General features: G+C 37.6%; 1 protein-coding gene across 1 annotated transcript in view; it reads left to right on the plus strand.

The window, feature by feature from the left end:
* The window catches only part of AKAP6 (A-kinase anchoring protein 6), a 218574-nt gene that overhangs the window by 173284 nt on the left and 23949 nt on the right, over positions 1 to 21341 (plus strand). Inside the window, exons 10-11 of the mRNA XM_054400703.1 lie at positions 2436 to 2660; positions 20560 to 20775. Of these exons, the coding sequence (XP_054256678.1) occupies positions 2436 to 2660; positions 20560 to 20775 (441 nt within the window). The remainder of the gene's footprint in view (positions 1 to 2435; positions 2661 to 20559; positions 20776 to 21341) is intronic.

The following is a 21341-nucleotide window of genomic DNA, read 5'->3' on the forward strand; positions in this document are numbered from 1 at the left end:
GCTATTTTTTTTCCTCAGTTCAGCACAGTTGTTTCTAGTAGCTTGCTTCTTTAAATGTGCAAATTGTCAGAAAATGTTAAAAGTTGCCTTATGACTAGTGAGCTTGTTACTTTTTATTTTTAATCATCATGACAAGGATTTGGAAACTGTTGGAGCATTAATATATTTACTGATAAAATGGGACTTATTAACCTATTCTTTTACATCTGATCATGGGAACTTGTACTTTTAAAATCATTTCAGTTGTAAGCCTTACATGTATGACTTACAATGTATTTAATCGGATTCATTCAGTGGCACAGATTAGAGCTGGTAGGATATAAACCTATGAGATAAGTAACTGATCATAATTCTAAAAATCTAGAAAGATTCTGTCTTGGGGGGGAAAAAAAAGGTATATTGAAGCCCTCCATTTCTCAGTATGTTAAAATAAAAATATACCTCTGGATTAAGTTTTGCCATTAGTTTCAGCATTTACAGAAAAAAATAAAATATAACCATTACAGTTTTCCTACTAAATGCAATTTCATGAATAATAAGCAGAGTTTGATAGAGTTTTGTTTAATTTAATAAAAACCTCTGCAGAAACTAACGGCACTAGGCACACTGTTTTAATTGGCATGATTACGTTTTAATTGGCATGAAAAAAATTAAAGACAAGGATTTTAACTTCTAACAATGGTAAAATAGAGGGATATGGTTTTTAATATTACTTTCATCTAAGGTGAACAGTGTGGAATGGAAATACATTAGAATGAAATGTCAGTGGTGCGTACAGTTTAATCTGTGAAATTTTGTCCCCTGTGCTGAATATTACTCTGTCTCAATTGCATATTAAACAACCCTATCAAGGCAGGCATTGGCATCTGCTGTGCTGACACAAATTGTGAATTAAATGAAATTGATGTCCTCTGTCGTATATTTATGAAGACGGACCATTCTCTGAAGTATTCTGTTTATGAAGAATTTATGATTGCAAACTGTTCCAGAACAAAAAAGTGGCAATAAATTCTTTTTTGTGACCCTACCCTCCAAGGGCATTGATTTCACCTCCTGCTGCTACTTTTGTTACAGCATAAAAACAATAGCTAGTGCTGGATTCCACTGAGGGTCTTCAAATTATCAATATTTGCACCGTGAAAATAAAAGGGTGTTGCCAGGAAAGCATGTTTTTCAGTTATGATCTCCTAAAGACGTTATTTGCAGAATGCCACATAGTAGAATAATGTCTTCTGGTCTAATTTTATTGGTGTTTTAAAGCTTATTTTTGGAAGATAACTTCATTGTTATAAATTATATTCCAGTAACTTTCTAAAGCATGTATTTTCAAGAGCCGGTCACACTGGGTTACCAAAAACTATATCTTTATGTTACAACAATTAAGCACTACTAATTACCAGATTAAAAGGTTGCTGGATGTGATTGTCAGTGTGTATTCAGTATTCTACAATCAGTAACACAGATCAGGCTGTCAGCCCGACAGCCTCTTATAGGTCAGATAAAATACTGCTTGGCATAGAAGAAGCAGGCAACAGCATATCTCCCTTGTGATGTTAAAGGATTGCCTTTCAAAATAATGAAAAGAAAGGTAACTTTCTAACCCTAGCCTCTTCAGAATATTCATTATGCTCACAGCATCCACTATCAAAATGTTATTCAGTGGCTCTTTTATTAGAAATACTACTTTGAAAAGCTGAAGTAAATTAGTTTCATTAATGATCAGAGGTGGTTGTTTATTCTAGTCCATTATTTTTTAAGTGGATGCTTAACATGGGGAACTTTAAATCTGAGTTTAGTTGCCTAAATAATTGGCCTGATGTTGAGGAACATTGAGGCTTTGCAGTTTCTAGATTATTGGCATCATCCACCTCTAAAAGCAAGCCAGTGGTTTCATGACCTAACTACTCCTAGATGCAGCTTCAGGGCTACAAGTTTGGAAATTATGACCTGACAATTCACACCTCGAAAAAGTATTTTAGTCTTTCCCCCAGAACTTAGTCAGTACCTTGAATAAGAGTTTGATGAATCCAGTGCTTGTCATTTTTTTCTGTGGCTGCCTAGAAACGAGTAACTCTCATGGTCTTAAGTGTCTAAAGCCATGGTCAAATTCTATAGGGGTAACTAGTTAAAAAAGTTATGCACCATTTTGTTTCCTCTGTCCATAGCTGCTCTTAATAAACATTGATTTATCATGCTTCCAGCAAAGTCAGTGACCCAGAGAGAGCAGCATAAGTGGGAAACAAGGATACACAAAATGAAATTGATTGAAACAATGAAACAGTGAATGTAATTGATTGATATTAGTAGTAATTATTGGGGAAAAAAAAAAACAAACCACATCTCTAGTCATCTAGCAGATGCTTCTTGTTGCATATTAACCTATATATTTTCTGATACATAAGACTAATCTATGTTTTCTTTATCTGATGCATTAGAAAACCCTAGGAGAGAAGATCCAAGACACAATGGTAGGGCACAGTGGGTTAGGTCCACGTGACCTGCTCTCGCCTGAAAGCGGCAGCCTGGTAAGGCAGCTGGAGGTCAGGATCAAAGAGCTGAAAGGGTGGCTGAGAGATACAGAGCTTTTCATCTTCAATTCCTGTCTGAGACAAGAAAATGAAGGAACAATGAATGCTGAGAAACAACTGCAATATTTTAAGGTAATAAAAAAACAATCATAGTTTTCATAGCGAGTCCTCTTGATGGTGGGATAAAATATGTATCTTCTACATTAAGATGCAATGCATGTACATATGTAATAATATATTAATATCTTCACCTTCATTTATGTACTATATGTTCATTCATGTTGATTTTATTGAATCTTTACAATAATATTTATTCCTTACACTTTTGGCAACAGAGAGCTTTAGAGGGCTAATCACAATTGGAAAAGCAATAGTATTCTTTCATTCTGCTTCACTGTAAAGCTGTCTTATCAAAAAAAAAAAAAAAAAAGCTTCACTCTGAATTTCATTCCCTACATCAGCTAAATTAATTACTGTATTGTGTGACCATCAGTTTAATAGCCTATTTCTCTGCACATATGAGTCAAGAATAGCCTATTTGAGGTCACATTCACAGAGATATAAATTATAGCATACATGAGAAAACATTCAAGTTTGTGGTGAATAGCTATGTGGAAAAGACATACACTATGAGATTTGCATTAATCTAGGCCACATCTTAAGCCTAAGCCTGAAGATTTATGGAATGGAGGGAAAAGAATTGTAGTCACAATGCTATATTCAGCTGGATAAGCTGCTTCAGCTGAAGGCCAGCATTTAGCTTTGCAGCTGACTTAATGGAGGTTGTAAGTTTTGTTCCATTCCCCCAAAATAGTGGGACCATTTAGGAAAGAGAGCTGTTAAGGTGGCAAGCAAACCTGGTAGAACCATGTGATTTTCTTTTGTGCATAGCTATCACTTCTAAATAAATCCTCACCTAAATCATCACTGCAGGTCACTTTACTCTGCAAGTGATCTTTGAGCAGAGAGGAATCATGAGCAGAGAGGAATCATGAGCAGTTGAGTTTTAGAGGCTTTTCTCTTCTACTAGTACATCAGTGTTTATAGAAACAGCATTCTTTGTGGACAATATGTTAAATACCCGCCTCAATGGGCATATTGCAAGCACTTCTAAACGTACTTTTTTATACAAGGGCTCAAAAGAACAACAGCAGAAATATAACAGTATTCCAAATTAATCATTCATTAACTCTTGAGGATTTGTGAGAAGATTGTATCAATGTAAGGGTGTTTTTATGATCCTGAAAACATCCATTTGAGTGCAATTTCAAGTTTTCTTGTGGCTTGGGTTGTTCGTTTTTGGTTTGGTTTTTTGGGGTTTTGTTTGTTTGTTTTTATGATTTGTGGTCTTCTGCTAATGAGGAAAAAAACCATGCAGATTCTGTTTTCTATCAGTAATCTTCAAAACTAGTGATTATGAAGGACTTTTGGCAGACCTGCAGAACTTCTTAGCAACAGATTCATGCTTGCCACAGGGAGTTCAAGATGCTTTGTATTTATGTGGAGAATTATGACATTTTTTAAAAAAATGCATCACTACAGATTAAAAAATGTAATTTCGGAAAAACTTTTAAAATATACATTCGAAGGCACACATATATGTATGAACAGAATGCTGTAGCAATGTTACTTACATATTTGGAATGTGCATGAATCTCTGGAATGAAATCTTTCAATGTATATAGGACATGATGTCATGTCAAGGCCCCTAGAGATGTCAGATAGGATAGTGCTGCCCACCATGATGTAAGCTGAGTATTTCATTACTTGGTTGATTATCTATTAATTACATAAATAATGCATTAATTATTTTCAAAATGGTGGCCATTAGAGTATAAAAAATAATTACCTATCAAATATGGTGAGAGCACATCACTTTGTCATATATATTAAACCATCTTTGTCTCATTAAATCTGAAATCCACTATAAGTAAGTTTTTCATTCTTCACTGATCTCCTGGGGAAGTGTGTAAAAGAGAAAATGGATATAATTAACAATACTGCAATGTATAATACATATATCTGAGAAAGAACATTTAGAACATTTTCAAAAACATTAGCTCTGCCACTAGTAGGAAACCTGCTGGGGTTTAGTTTGACTGACTTCCTGCCTGAGAGTTTAACCTTACTCTAGCTTTCGCTGTGGTAAGTGAATCATTGCTTCTTAATGGAAATTGATTGTGCTGCACCATTGCAATTATACACATAGCCACTGTACACAGAGAAACACTGGTAATAACATAAACTCAACAGTGCTGTTGATTTTCATTCCACAATCTTATGTTTTAAATTACACTTAGGCCTTAGGAAAAACAGGGATTTAAAAAATTTTCAGGTGTTCTCCTTTCATTTTTCAATTGGAGGATGCATGGTTCACATGCAGCTGGGACCCAAGATGAGAGCAATGTGGTGGGAGGAGGGATTGTTCACTAGGAAGAAATTATTTTGCTTGCTTTGTTTTCTTTTTATAAAAAAGTCATGCCATTTTAATTTGAGTGTCCTTTATACTGAAGAATGTACTAGTGTGTTACTTTTCTTTTGGGATGTGGCTGTGCAATGATAATACTTAGCATTTCTGTAGTACTACCCAGACAAGGAGCTGTGCATGCTGTACAAACATTAATGAACCCAGCCCAGCTAAACCATGAAGGAAGGTATTATTATCCCCTTCTTAGAAATGAGGGAAATAAAATGCACAGATATTAAGTGACTTTTCCAGGTTTCACAGGAAGTCAGTGGCTGTGATGGTGACCCTAATCTCTGGTACTGCCCTCAAGGCAGCCCACCCTTCCTTCCTCTGGGTTCCATTTTCATGTCTAATGAAAAGAGACTGCTTCCTTGTATTTACTGCTATTTCTTCTTTATATTCAAAGTCCACATCCTGATGAGTATGACTGGCTGATTTGTTTTTTTCCATAGTCATTAGCATATGTAGATACTAGAATTGCTATCATATTATTAGTTAAGGTCATTACCTTATCTTAGGTAGCATTCTGTACTTTCTGGTGTTGTGGAAACTGTGTGGTGTACTTCGGTCAGCCCAGTGATCTGTGGGCAACACAATGTGCATCTGATCTTCAGAGCCATTTTGTTACTCATTCCACCAGCTTTCAGTACTCCTGGCTATTTCAGACATTTTCATATTTAGTTGTGAAGAAGAGAATGAACTTTGCTCCAGCCTACAGTGACACTTGCTGGCCACCCCACAGCAGCATTAAGTGAGATTACAAATGCAGCCCAACCTGGGCTTCTGTCAAGAAGGGGAAAAGAGTGAACACAAGTTGCCCAGGTGTAAAGAAGGAAGCATGGGTGTCATAAATCCTGTTTTCTTTTGTTCTGTTGCAAAATGAAAACTCTGTTAATCTAGACTAAGAAAACCAGGAGATTGACTTAAAATTCATGAGATCTTCATAACTATGAACATTTATTGTACGTATTCATCCTTTGTTATTTCTTCTCTGCCTTTTCACTCCCTTGAATTCAGGTTTTCTAGCTTTTCACAGAAACAAAGAGGATCAGAACCAGAAAGATACATTTTAAGTGAAATACAAGATTCTCTGCTAAACATATATTTCTAGCAGCCAGAAGACATAGACTCATGAGACTAATAATTGGCACAACTTAATGTGGTATGATGATTTTGTGGGTCAGGAGAGATTTGGAACAGGAAAGAATGAGGAACAATAAAGAAAATTCACATTCTTTCATGAAAATTTTAGTAAATTTTATTTGAGCAAAGTCTACCCAGAAATTTGTGTGCTTCTTGGCCTGTAAGTGGAAGTGTTCTGCCACGTGTGCTTTTTTGTGTTTGGGACTTCAAAGTATACTGCTTTCTCTGAAAAATGCCCTCCAAAAGACAGCAAGGGAGCCTAAATAATTAGTTATATATTTCTGTCACTTGCAATAAAGGATCTTGTTCTCCTTCCAGGATTTTCCTTTTCAGAACAGGATTTTAGCAGAGGTTTTCTGCTAAATGCTGGTTTTTGGCAACAATAACTTTTCATTTCATGTAGTTTTCTGATCTGGTTTTATTTGAAGCAATAAGCAATATTCTGTATATATTGTCATACCTGTGTCCTAAATATGTATTTGGGCCTTTAAAAAAGAGAGATATGATATTCAGCAGTACTGACAGCCTGTAGTTCTCATTGACTTTACTCAATGTATTCATTAATCAGACTGTGTATTCGTACCAAAAAAATGTTGCAAATTTTTTCTCATTTAATATTTCTAAAAGTCAATGGTCTATTGAATTCCATAGCTAGTAGTATTTGTAGACATTTCTGTGTGCCTTGTAAACAGTGTAAATTATCTGATGCTTGTAGCTATTTCTTATGACTAGACTCACTCAAGAAGTGTATGTTTTCATCTTCCCACTAAATTTGTGACTTAGCATACCAGATGATGTAATATCACTTTAAAAAATTACATTTCTCATCACCATCTCTTATTTCTCTAATGCCTAAAGCAGCTGAACTTTGATTAAGCAACAGAGGTTGAATTGGTAATTAATAATCAACCATTAAAGCAATACTTCATATGATGCTTTTCATTTTAACTGAAAAGTTCGCATTAGAGTCAGTGCTCCACATCTCTACAAACAATTCAGTTAAACATAATTCTATCAAATTAAACAGAAGTGAATTTGGGAGCACATAAGATTATTTCCAAATGAAAGAGAAGTATTAACTTCAAGTAAAGATTTGGAGACTCAGAGATTGGAGAAGAGGGATGGATGTTCCTACAGGTGCCAGGAATTGCTTTTGCCACTGCTATTTTGGATCCTTTACAGGTTTTGGAATGATGTTCCTGGCAGAGCTGCAGTCAAAGAATTACAGAAATTCAATATGCATATAACAAAAGTATGCAAAACAGTTTCCAATTGAAAATCCAAAAGAATTCAAGCAGAATTTAATCCTATTTATACCTCTAAAATGGTAGGGGGGAAAAAAGTTGTAATGATTCTAATAAATTTCTAACAACGACAACAACAAAGTTACTTCACAGCCCTAAATCTTTTCATAGCTGAAGATACGTTGCCCAGACTTTGTTTGGATTCAATTTAACAAACAGGAAGGCATGTGATATTAAATCTTATGAAAACCAGGTAGGATTCCAAAGTCAGGTGTAGCCTGATGCCACTTAAAATGATTTGAAAGCAAACTCAGACTGAATTTACATGACCCACCATCTCAAAGAAGCACTTCTGTAGATGACTTAAAGAAAAACTGTTAAGACTTGAGGTTTGACTCAAGCTGGCTACCACAGAAGACATCCTGCCTTGCAGGGAAGAATGTCCCAAACTGACCATTACGAAGTAAAAATTGTGATTTCATGGAATCATAGAATCAGTCAGGGTTAGAAGGGACCACAAGGATCATCTAGTTCCAACCCCCCTGCCATGGCCAGGGACACCTCACACTACATCAGGCTGGCCAGAGCCTCATCCAGCCTGGCCTTAAACACCTCCAGGGATGGGGCCCCAACCACCTCCCTGGACAACCCATTCCAGGCTCTCACCACTTTCATGGTGAAGAACTTCCTCACATCCAGCCTGAATCTCCCCACTTCCAGCTTTATTCCTTTCCCCCTAGTCCTATCACTACCTGATAGCCTAAATTTCACACTGACAAACAGCTTACAGTTCATTTCCTAAACCTTCCCCATCGATGGCTTCTTCAGACTTTGGGCTGTACTTCCCCTCTCAGTCATGGCCTCTTGAAGAGTCAGAAGTGTAGAAGTGAAAATAGCTGAATGGCTTCTTTTGAGATAACATCCTCAGTTCCATATTGCCGTTATCATCATTGAAGATATAATTGGTTTTCTTCTTCTGACCCGCGCAAAAGACTTCTTGAACATTTGGCTTGCTCTTGCCTTGACAATCATTTACTTCAAAACCAGAATCTTTCTCTTCTGTTACCATCAACTGGAAAAGAAAGATGAAAAGGAAGCAAAAGATGACAAAAAAAGAAAAGAAAAATAAGTATTTCCCCTAAAAGAAGCCAAGATTGACTTGCATGAATATACAGTGAGGGCTGGTACTTTGGTTGACCTCTGAACTTTATTTGCTTTGTTAGTGATAACAAGTACAGTGTGGACTGGAAATAGAAGAGAGTCAACAAAAATTTGCTGTACTGTCTCCATTAAGGTCCAGTTAGCATGTGATTATACAGTTTCTTCGATTGTTTATAACTGCCCCTTTGGAGCCATAGCATTGCATTTTCAGGTGCAAATCTCTATAATATTACTGGATTATTGATTGAACAGTGTTCTCTGGAGCCCTTAAATCCTACTAGTGACGTGGTGGATCATTGACCTAGTAGACTGTTGTCTAATTTTGGGTTCAGTACTGGACAGGTTTCCCAAGTTTCATCTTTGCATGTAAGTTAATAGATCATACTCCCAATAGAGAATAGTATTATAGACTATGTTAATACCTTTACTCACACTAAAAATCATTTCATACTGCCAGGAAACCCATTGATTTTAGTAGAATTATTTGCAGGGTAAAGTGTAATACAGTATGAGTAAGAATATGAGTGTAAAAAGAACAGGCCTTCAGTATACATTCTGAAGTGTTATTGCAGTCCTTATGAGGGACATTATGTATCACAGGTATGAGACGTCAGTCAGGAATGGGATTTGAAAACTGGCAACATCAAGCTGCTCAGCAGCCTCTAGTAGATTACGTTTCCTGCATAAAATCAATCAAAAACAAACCAAAACAAACCAGATGTATGTAGATTCCTGTCCTTTGCAGGATGATTCCCTTACATGTCTGTTAGAAAGTGCTGCATTTCTTCACCACAGAATAAAACTGAAGACCTGGCCTGTAATCTCATGGATTTTCTGTGCACTTCCACAACAGGTGATGATGCAGTGTTGTTTGCAGTGCAACACCTTTCCCCTTATCACAGTGAAAATTGTTTTCATGTTTTGGCCACAATAAGAGGAACCTTGTTATGTTCTCTAGTCTAAGCGTTAGTCAAGGAAAGAAATGCTGTTTCATGTCCTGTTTGCTTTCACCCTACTAGTCTTCTTACCCCAGTTCAGTTGTCCAGGCACAGGAAGAATGGCAGTTGAAGTTCAATAGTATGAGAAATGCTGAGCAGCCTCTAAGACCATTATACACAAACAGCCACATCCTCCGGGTATTTGGCTTTTGACAACCCTGAGCTTTCTGACTTCTATTCACAGTTCATTTTGACCACATCACCTATGTCTGTTCTCACCATCCTTCTTATAGCCCTTGGACTAAACCATTCGTGCCAAGGTCACATCTGCCTAACTTGAACAAGAGGCAAGTTAATGTTGCTTTAAAATCTAATGTATTAATGTGAACACTTGCCAGAACTTATTTATGCAAGTAAGAGACTGAGGTAGGCTAGCCTATTTCAGATATTAGTGAACCTGCCTCATCACAGTGCTGCCTGATTTCTGGTTTGCTCTTTGGCAAGTAACCTTTTTTGTTGGGAACTTTTAGTTTTGTCTTGAACTGAAACCAAAAAATGTGTGTCTGTGTGTATATTTATGTATGAAATATGGCAGAAGAACAAAACCAACGTTTTTGTGTTTTAATGACACGTCCATCCTGAGGATGCATTGCTTTTCTTGAAATAAGATGAGGAACACCATTTCTAGAAAAGTCTTCTTGTTGTCTTTGCATATATAGATACACATGAAAGCATCATAATATATTTTCCTCCGTCTACCCCAGAGCAGTTCAAGCTGTACTTTCTGAATCTAGGCTAAATTAGCTCCACTGACACAAGAAAAAAGCCAAAGGAAATCTCTTTTTCCTTACTCATTAGATGTGTTTATTTTCTCTTTCCTATCACCCTGCCTGTCCTGAAGTCTCCAAAAGATTAGTCTCATTTATTTTATCTTTTCTGCTTTCCCATGAAAAGGTAATACCAATGCAATGTAGGATGGTTTTTTCCCCTGTAATTCAGAACAGGGTAAACTCTTACTACATTTTAGAATGTACCAGGCACAGGGACAGCAAAAGTACATGTTGACTCTCTGTGGGGAAACTAGATTAAGAAAGGGACTAATTATAATATTAACATCCAGAGTTACAGATATTGATATAGAACCATGCAAGAAAGTTTTTCCTTTAAAGGCTCTTACATAGGTCTGAGGCAGACTACAAAGTTTTAACAGTTCTTTAAAGATGGCTGAAATTCTGATACCTAAAGTTTTTAGGCAGTTGGAGAGAGTTTTTTGGCATCTCCCATGAGGACAGGCTGAGGGAGCAGGGGTGGTTCAGCCTGGAGAAGAGAAGGCTCTGTGCAGACCTAATAATGTTCCAGTACCTGAAGGGGTCCTACAAGAAGGTTGGAGAGGGACTGTTTACAAAGGCCTGCAGTGATAGGATGAGGGGCAACGGTTTGAAATTAGAGAAGAGGAGATTTAGATGGGATGTTAGGAAGGTGTTCTTTAGCATAAGGGTAGTGGAACACTGGAACAGATTGCCCGGGGAGTAGTTGAGGCCCCATCTTTGGGGATATTCAAGGTCAGGCTCGACAGGGCTCTGGGAAACCTGATCTAATGGGGAATGTCCTTGCTTACTGCAGGGTTTTGGACTAGGTGACTTGTGGAGGTTCCTTCCAACCCAAACCATTCTATGATCTACAATTTTATGATCTAATCTGTGATATATGTTGGGAACCATCTTGATTTCTTTTAATCTACAATTCTAAGTGAATTCTTAGAAGTAGAAGTAAAATTGAGCCTAAATTATCTCTTACTTGATTTTGTAGTTTCTACCTACCTTTTAAGTAGTTTAATCTCACAAATTTCTATACACATTTATTTGAAATGCTGCCCAGTGTGCTGATCTTGGTGTGAAGTTTGTAATGTCTGCTACAGGAAAATGAATTTTTGGGTAGCATGGTTGAGTATTCATTACAAAAGCCAAGCATAGCACTATTATTTATCCTACCTGTCTAATCCTCTCCCTACTTTTATTTTAGCATTTTCTGGGGTCAGAAAAGAAACCCTAGCAAATTGTGCTACTTCTTTCAGTATTTCTCCTTTGAATCTTTTTCACTGGAAAGAGAACTTCCCAAATTGAATGAAAAGAGGGCATGAACCAAAGGCATTTATAAACACAAACAGTGCCAGACTAGAAAAATGAATCCTCCTGCCATCACGTCTGGCTCCTCAGTCTGAATGACTTGGCTTATCCCCTGGAACAAAGTTAACCCCAACTTTGCAGTGTGTAGTAAATAGCTCTAAAATATTTCAGTGTGAAAATGAATTTAATTAATCCCTTGTAGGCAACATGAGAAAAAAAAGGCTTGGAAAAAAACTATGTTACATTTCAGTAGGGAAGATGCATTGACATCCAACTTTGATTTTTAAAAGTTACCTTCCTGTAATTGCACACTAGTTTAGAGCTTAAGATAGGAGCATCTTAACAATAATGGACACTTTTTTAACAGATTATTGCCAAAAGTGCATTCTTTATTCCAGGGAGACGCTGTAATAGATACCAGCACTTTAGTAATGATGCAAGCAATCTGTAAGCTATTATAGTTTCTTTTATAGGAACTTAATCTTCATATTGTTTTATATGTCTGGAATTTTAATAGTGGTTTTAATTTATAAAGAGAGTTATATTACATATTACTAGTTACATGGGAATATGAGCTAAATAACAGACCATTGAACTATATTCTTACAAACAAATATTTTGAAGTCCTTAGGCAAGCATAAGGAATAGAACAGAGAAATTAAAAAGCTTCATGTAGATATTATAGCAGCTTTTAGGGAATGATCCCTGAAACATCTACTCTGGATTGTTACTGGGTTTAGTATTAGAACTGCACTTCTAGAGAAAAGTCAGAATGAACACAGGTACTTCTAGAATGCTATTTAAAAATAAATATTTTATTTAAAATAAACCTATTTACCTAATTAATGGATTTATTTGCATTATTGATTGCAAATAAACACAAATTCCCATGTAATTTTTAATACTAATCAAATGAATGAATATGAGCATGAGGATGATTGCAGGACTGGAACATCTCTCCTATGAAGAGAGATTGAGAGACCTAGGGCTGTTTAGTCTTGAGAAAAGAAGACTGAGAGAAGATCTTATTAATGTCTATAAATACCTGAGGGGTGGGTGTCAAGATGAAGCTGATGGTCTCATTTTGGTGGAGCCCAGTGATAGGAGAAGGAACAACAGGTACAAGCTAGAGCACTTGAGGATCCACCTCAACACAAGGAGACACTTCTTTGTGGTGAGGGTGATGGAGCTCTGGAAAAGGCTGTCCAGAGAGGTTATGGAGTCTTCTCTGGAGACTTTCAAAACCTGCCTGGGTGCTTTCCTGTCTGGCGTGCCCTAGGTGATCCTGCTTTGGCAGTGAGGTTGGACTGGATGATCTCTCAAAGTCCCTTCCAACCTGTAACATTCTGTGATTCTCTGATTATCTGTGGAATGTAGCACTTATGTAGATTCTTGAAGCCAGTGCAAAAATGAAGTATTTTTTCCTATTAGTTCATTGCCATTTTTAATATGTACAGAAACAGACACAGTTCACAAGGAACATGGTGAACTGTGCTCAGACTTGTAAGAGAGATATTGTAACACTTTGTGAAGCTGTGAGTTACAGAGAGATATGATCAGTGTAACAATGTAGTAGTTGTAATGCTATTAAAAGTAGGGCTTTTAAATAAAGAGAATCAGTTCACTGTTTTGAAAGAAGTCATATTCTACTTTGAACTGTAATTCTGTATTTCTGACTTGCAATTAGATGATATTTCTAAAATGTCAGTCCCAGACTCTGTTATGACCATCATTGTAATAAAATGTGACAGCAAAGATATTATATCAATACTTTTTCCATAATTAGCATTAAACATCTCTCAAGGGTTAAGTACAAAGATTTTCTACTGAACAGTCTGCAAGCCTTGTGCCTTTAAAATCTTTTAATATAGCCAAGGCTGGTGACAACCAGGAGACAAATCTATGAACAAACCTGTTTGGAGGGAATAGTTTTGTGGTGTGTGATGTATGTTACGTAAATGAGCTTATTAGGACTCTCATCTATTTTATTATTGGTGCCCAATTTAATAGAGGCATTTAAAAAACAATATTTCTGCCTGACTCCTTGAAATGAAGAAGATACATTGATATAATTGAGAGCAAATGATTGCATGTTGTGCCATTTAATCATGTCATTTTTCAATTGCTGTTTTTTGCACTTCACTGCATACTTATAGAATATTTAGCTTCAGTATAGATTAAGCCCCACAGTATGCAACTGAGTAGAGTTCCCATATTAGGTGACATTTTCTTTTAACCTTGAAAACAGTAAAAGCACACAGGTTTGGCAGTATTTTTCTAAAAGGTGACAAATCATCATTCATTTCCTATCTTTAGCTCTTTTATTTTGAGGAATTACTTTCTTACTAGTATTTTTTAATGAATTATTGGTTTTCTTTCTTGTTCAGAAACAGAAATTGTTATTTTCACCATGTGCCCTGTTAAGAATAGGATTCGAAATACAGAGATGCAATACCCCAACAGAAGTTCTAACAAGGATTGCCATTTTACAGAAAACTCTGGAACTACATTTTACTCAGTATTTGCAAGCATTTTTTCCCTTTATTGATGTATTAATGCTGTTAAACATTTTTAGTTAGAACTTTTGAATACTAGCCAAAAATCAGGTATAAAAAGCCAAATTACATTTTTTTAGAATTGCAGTTAAATTGTTTTATGTGAAGGTAGCTTCCATTCTCAGAATTTGCCTTCATTTCTGCATATGGGTGTTGTACTGAATAACATCAGTTCCACTTTCATTTTGCTTTCTGTCAGGCAACAACTGATGCAGTTAGAAGGGTATCATACTCTCCCCATATCCTGTAACAACGAGAAAGAGTAAGCCTTTAACAATCCAAGGGTAGAGGGAAATGTTCTCTTAGAATCATAGAATGGTCTGGGTAGGAAGGGACCTCCGAAGATCATCTAGTCCAACCCCCTCTGCAGTCAGCAGGGGCACCCTCAACTAGATCAGGTTGCCCAGAGCCCTGTTGAGCTTCACTTTGAATATCTCCAGGGATGGGGCCCCAACCACTTTCCTGGGCAATCTGTTCCAGTGTTCCACCACCCTCATTTTAAAGAACCTGTTCCTAACATCCAATCTAAATCTGCTCTTCTTCCATTTGAAGACATTAACCCTTGTCCTATCACCAGAGGCCTTTGGAAGCAGGCTCTCTCCATCCTTCTTGTAGCCCCCTTCAGGTACTGGAAGGCTGCTATTAGGTCTCCCTGAACCTCCTCTTCTCCAGACTGAACAAGTCCAGATCCCTCAGCCTGTCCTTGTAGCAGAGGTGCTCCAACCCCCTGATCATTTCTGGTTTATCTGCATTCAAGCTGCTTTCACTTTCCTAAAAACACCCAGTATTGCCCACACATGGAAACATAAGTTAAGCATAGAAATATCATTGGGTTGGACTGGATGATCTCCAGAGGTTCCTTCCAACCCCTAACATCTTGTGATCCTTAGAATTTCTTCTGAACCTGAAAGCACAAAGAAAATCCACCTAAGTTACCTTTTGTCATTTTCCAACTATTTTCAAAGCTCAGAGTATCTCCGCATGGACCTTTATTATTCCTAGTTGTAGAGTCAAAGCAAGACAGACAGAAATTACTGAAAGAACTTCAGATCCCATAAAAACTAATTCCCTAAACAATACATGTTAAAGCTGGAAGTGGGGAGATTCAGGCTAGACATGAGGAAGAAGTTCTTCACCATGAGAGTGGTGAGAGCCTGGAATGGGTTGTCCAGGGAGGTGGTTGAGCCCCCGTCCCTGGAGGTGTTTGCAACCAGGCTGGATGAGGCTCTGGCCAGCCTGATGTAGTGTGAGGTGTCCCTGCCCATGGCAGGGGGGTTGGAACTAAATGATCCTTGTGGTCCCTTCCAACCCTGACTGATTCTATGATTCTACATAATAAATGGTGCTACAAAAATCATACCTCAACATTTTATGTGGTGATTATATGTGGATTCAAGTGAACAAAACTAATCTTAAATTAACTGTTACACTATTTTGAAGCACAAATAGTCTCACTGAATCTACTGAGCACCTCACCACTTTAAAATATAAAAATATTAATATTTAATAGGTAATATAATATATATTTGTGTATAAAATATATTAATATTAGTTAATTAATATAAATTAAACACTTTGTTCTAACAATGGTTCAGTGGCTAACTCATCTACCATCTTGTGTGACAAAGCTAACTCCCCATCCATGTCCTTCACCTGTGCACAGCAGGTAGTGTGGCATACAGCTGAGGTGTCAATACACTGCAGGAAGGCTGCAGGATGATTTGGGTTTGAAGGTGCTCTAGTATTTCTCAACTTCTACCACTCTATGTCTTCCATATGCTTTGGCACTGTCTAAAGCTGCAAATGTATTTCTGGTCACATGCCATTTGCTTAGGAGTCATGCAGCTATGCAGGGCACCTTCTGTTCAGATCATGGCTACTTCCATTCCCACAGATAGTGCCATTAGCCCATGGCTTGGAAAGAGTGTTTGATGTCATGCAACTCAGCAGGGGCTTTTCCAGATGATTTAAGGCATGATATTAACAAGCTGTGAAAGTAGTTTCAGCTAGCCCTTTTTAGCTATGCGGGTGATAACTTCAAAGCACTGAAAACAGGAGTAGGCAGAGGGAAGAAAAATCCTCCAAGATTCTAGCAGTACAGACAAGAATTCTCAGTATGGGAAACCATCACTTGTAATAACACCATAATGAATAACACTTCAATGTTATCAGGGTATCTGTTGCAAAGCAAAGGACTCAGGTTCATACACAGCAGCTGCAGTTACTGTGTATGCTCTTAGTCTGCAGCAAAAAGTCAAATACATTGATTTAAATGTCACTGCAAATTATTTAAGTATGTTTCTCCCACATTTGTGTTTGTAAAGACAATAACTGATTGTGTTTACAGTTACCACAAGTCAATGGACACAGGATGGTGTGAGGAATCACAATCAAAAATGGATAATATCTATACTTCAGCAAATCTTCTGCACACAGGCAGGCTAAGCAAGCCTAAGTGATGCTTCTGAGCCCATTTCCTAATTTGCTGATCTGTCAAGTACCCAGCATCTTGCTATAGCAGCTGTAGACTATCAGACCCAAGCCTCAGTAGAGATATTCATCTTCCATCTTTCTTCTTTTTTTCTTTTCTCTTTTTTTTTTAAAAATAATTCAATAATGAATTACCTCAGTTAATTCTCAGTGTAGAACGTACCTTGGACATAATCAAAATAGCCGTAGTCCTGGAAGCACACTTTGGATGTACAATTGCCATATTGGCAGGGTTTTATACAAGCATGCTATTTTAACAAAGGCAGAATATGAATGGATATACCACACTCTGAGATGTCATGTCATAGGATACAGGCAATTATTGTGTCCTTTTTTAGGACAATGTATACCAGATCCTAATACTGCTTAAATTCGTTATTGCTAGTGCTATTATATAGGTTTTAAAGATGTCTTTACATGATGAAGTTCTCTGGCTTTTAAAGTGTTGCTGCTATTGCCAACTCTTTCAACACAGTGTTAGATACAAGCACTTCGTTCTTCTCTTGTTTAATATTAACCATAATATCATGTAATAAAACTGAAACAAAAGTGCCATAGGCCTAATTGTACTGTCACAGCCATGTAAATCAGGAATAGCTTCAGTAAAGCTACTGTTATTATCCTGGTGTAAAATTGATGTAAATTAGAAATTACTTGGATGACTTGGATTCTGTAGCTCTGCTTTCAGATAACACAATGTAAAGGCCTCGCTTAAACTCCTACAGAGTACTCTTTACTTCACCATATTCCATTATATTGTATCAACCCCCCTTCCCCAATATTTGTAAGAGATGGCATAATTAGATAGATCAAGGTAACTTAATATTATGAGGCCAGATCCTGAGCTATATTGACTCCCATTAAGTTAATACAGATCTACATAGCTTGGAGTGAACTTACTGTCACTTCCATAAAACTGAAATGTCTAGCTGCTATAAAATATAAAATATGAACCCTAACTTTGTGTTTAGGTGGATTTTTGTATTGGTTTGTTGTTTGGTTGGGTTTTTTTTCTGATAAGATGTGAGGCTAATGAACAGCATCAAGAAGGAAATGTGCCAGCGGTGGTGTTACATCAAGAACTATGAAGGAAACTAGTAATGAACTCTAGGAAAATAAATAAGGGCAAGTTCAGGAAACGTAAGTGAAAATGCAGCTCTGGTGTGAATTGAATAATAAAATTCCTGGTCATATTTTGCCATAAATACTGGTTTGGGAATTTGTCATTCACCTTCTTTAAAATTCAGAAATATTAAATGTACAGGGTTCTCTCATTATAGAAGTAATAGAATTCTAGCTATTACAGAGTTAGGGTAATTTGAGTAGCTATAGAATGCATTATATCAATAAGTGGAACATCTGTAGGAAATGTCTACCTGCTAACATGCTACTTGCTCTATGTTATGATGGAACCTACGTAATCATTTTAAGATGTCTTCTAATGAAGCCTTATCTAGATTCACATTTCGAACACAAATCCTTCTCAGCATTAAAACTTCTGCTTTGAATGAGATTGCATTGTCTTGTTTACCCTTGTTGATTAATAAGCAATCTTTTAAGTGTTAGAACAGGCCAATGGTGCCAGTGAAAGTAGATTAGTAATTCAGCTATGTTTGTTGGTTTAATCATCCTTTCTCTTGAAGGCTTTGGATAAAAAAATAAAAATAAATTTAAAAGATCACTTGCATGCTATCCATAGGCAAAGAAAAGATGTATATTTTTAAATGTCTATATCAATGTTTTGCTTCAAGCTTTCAGTTTATTGTTACATGAGCCTGGAGTTCTCATGCAGCCCAGAAGGCAAATCTTATCCTAGGCTGCATCAAGAGGAGTGTGGCCAACAGGTCAAGAGAGGGGATTCTGCCCCTTTACTCTGCTCTTGTGAGACCCCACCTGGAATATGGTGTCCAGTTCTGGTGTCCCCATCATAAGAAGGCCACAGAGCTACTGGAGTGAGTCCAAAGGAGGCTGCAAAGATGATCCAAGGGCTGCAACACCTGCTGTGAGGATAGGCTGAGGGAGCTGGAGGTATTCAGCCTAGAGCAGAGAAGACTCTGGGGGGACCATAGAGCTGCCTTCCAATACCTGAAGGGATCCCACAGGAAGGCTGGAAAGGGACTTTTCATAAGAGTTCTAGCAACAGGACAAGGGGCAATGGTTTTAAGACAAGGGAGAGAAGCTTTAGACTGGATCTTAGGAAGATCTTCAGTATGAGGGTGGTGGGACTCTGGAAGAAGTTGGTCAGGGAGGTTGTGGATACCTTCTCCCTGGGGGTGTTGAAGGTTGGATTAAGCAGCCAAATCTAGTTGAGAGGTGTCTCTGCCCATGGCAGGGAGGTTGGAGTAGATGATTTCTAAGGTCCCGTCCAACCTAAGCCATTCTGTGATTCTCTGATTGATTCTCTGATTCCAGCAGCAAAATAGTCCTTCAAGGCTCAACATTTCTAAGCATAAATTCCAATTTTTAAAGGAAAAAAAGTGATATGAAAATCTGGGACTTGAATTTACTTTCTATATTACATTATTGTTTTGTTAATAAAATTCAGGAGGGCAGGTCGTCATTTTTTATAAGTTAACACTTGTGAGAGCTTTGAGAGATACCATGTCTGGGTTTGTTTGCTTTTCGTGATTAACTCGAAGCTTAAAGGCAAATACCCTGTCTTCAAAAAAAGATGATAGTTCAGATTTTCTCATGGGGTCATACACTTTCATCTCTGGCATCCCACAGAGGGAAACAGATGTTGGCAAGTTACAATTTAAATTATGTGGAAAGCTCCCACGTGTGAAGCACGGTCCTGTTAAATTCAGAAGTAGCACAGGCCTATGGCAATAGTTGAATACTTACAGCATTGCATGGTTCAAAATTATAGCATCTCAGAAGCTGGGCTGAAGCAGTCATCCTCAGATGTGTCTGTGCCTTCTGTACCCCCAGCTTCCTAGATATGATTATTAAAATGCAGTATGAGTTAATAAAATCCTGATCTAGCATTGAATGACAGTAGAGTGTGATTGTGGATAAAACCATTCTCAAAAGCACCCCACGCCATTAACTGCTTCTGGGTGGTAGATCTCTCTTTAGTTTTGGCATGTAGGATGCATTATTTATATTGCTGTTCAATGAGATTCTCAGTGTAGTTACTTGGGTTTCTGGCACAGAACCAACATGCCCTGGCTCCCATCAATATTCAGCAATACTAGAGCTTAGTGCTTGTCTGCATTCTTGGTAGCATGGGAATCACTATGATGAAATAAATGCAGTGAATTGCTCATCTCTAAGAAGGCTACAGTTATCACAGTATTCCTATATTTACTTGAATATGGAACTGCCCTGGAAATGTTTTATGATTTAAAAAAAAAAAAAATGTAAAGAATTTTATACTGAATTTTCTCCTTAATGTTTCTCCTTAATGTTTCTCCTTCAATAGGATACCCAAGATCCATAATTTCTGTTGGGTTTGGGCTTTTTTTTCTTCTAAAAATATATATATTGTTTTTGTATGAATACAATTCCCCCCCACCCTCTGTTTTTTCCTGAAGATTTTCTGAAACTGATTACTGTCAGGGTAACTTATTTCAGATGTGTCCCAGCTGAAAGGAAAAGAGGAAAAGAAAAAAAAAAAAAGGAAGAATAGAACAGCCCTCACCATAAAATGTGAACACTGTTGAGACAGTTAGCTATGTATGGCATTTGTTTGAAGAATGAAAGTAACTTTACTCCTTCTGTGCTATTAAGATTAAGACTGTGTTTACCTGAAAATAAAACACTGAACTTTGACACTAAGTATGGGAATTTATGAAGAGCTGGAAAAAAATATTGTAAGACAGAGATTGGGCATCAGTAAACATCAGATAATATTTTAATTTGCAAAGTATTCCACGCTGACATCTGTTGTTTGTCTCTCCTGCAGTCTCTGTGCTGTGAGATCAAGCAGAGACGTCGTGGGGTAGCCTCTGTGCTGCGCTTATGCCAGCACCTCCTGGATGATCAGGAGACCTGCAACCTAAATGCAGATCACCAGTCCATGCAGTTGATAATTGTGAACCTTGAAAGGAGGTGGGAAGCCATTGTCATGCAAGCTGTCCAGTGGCAAACAAGGCTGCAGAAGAGACTGGAAAAAGACTCGGTGAGTGATGCTTTATTTAGAAAGATCTTAGGTGCTTTCATTCATGGAAGACACTTTTTCAGTGCAAGACAAACACTTTAATCTCAGAGTGTTTTCTTCTGACTGAAGACTGACTCTCTGGTGAGACCTCACACGGAGTACTGCATCCAGCTCTGGAGCCCTCAATACAGGAAGGACATGGACCTGATGGAGTGGTCCTAATGGCCCCAGAGGAGGGCCATGAAAATGATCAGGGGGTTGGAGCACCTCTGCTATGAGGACAGGTTCCAGGGAGACCTAATAACTACATTCCAGTACTTGAAGGGGACCTACAAGAAGGCTGGAGAGGAACTGTTTACAAAGGCTTGTAGAGAGAGGATGAGGGGCAATGGCTTCAAACTAGAGAGGAGTAGATTTAGACTGGATGTTAGGAACAAGTTCTTTACCATGAGGGTAGTGGAACACTGGAACAGGTTGCTCAGGGAAGTAGTTGAGGCCCCATCCCTGGAGATACTCAAGATAAAGCTTGACAGGGCTCTGGGCAACCTGATCTATTTGAGGATGGCACTGCTTACTGCAGAGGGGGT

The sequence above is a fragment of the Indicator indicator genome, chromosome 4 (genome assembly GCF_027791375.1).
Source record: "Indicator indicator isolate 239-I01 chromosome 4, UM_Iind_1.1, whole genome shotgun sequence".
Classification (NCBI taxonomy): domain Eukaryota; kingdom Metazoa; phylum Chordata; class Aves; order Piciformes; family Indicatoridae; genus Indicator; species Indicator indicator.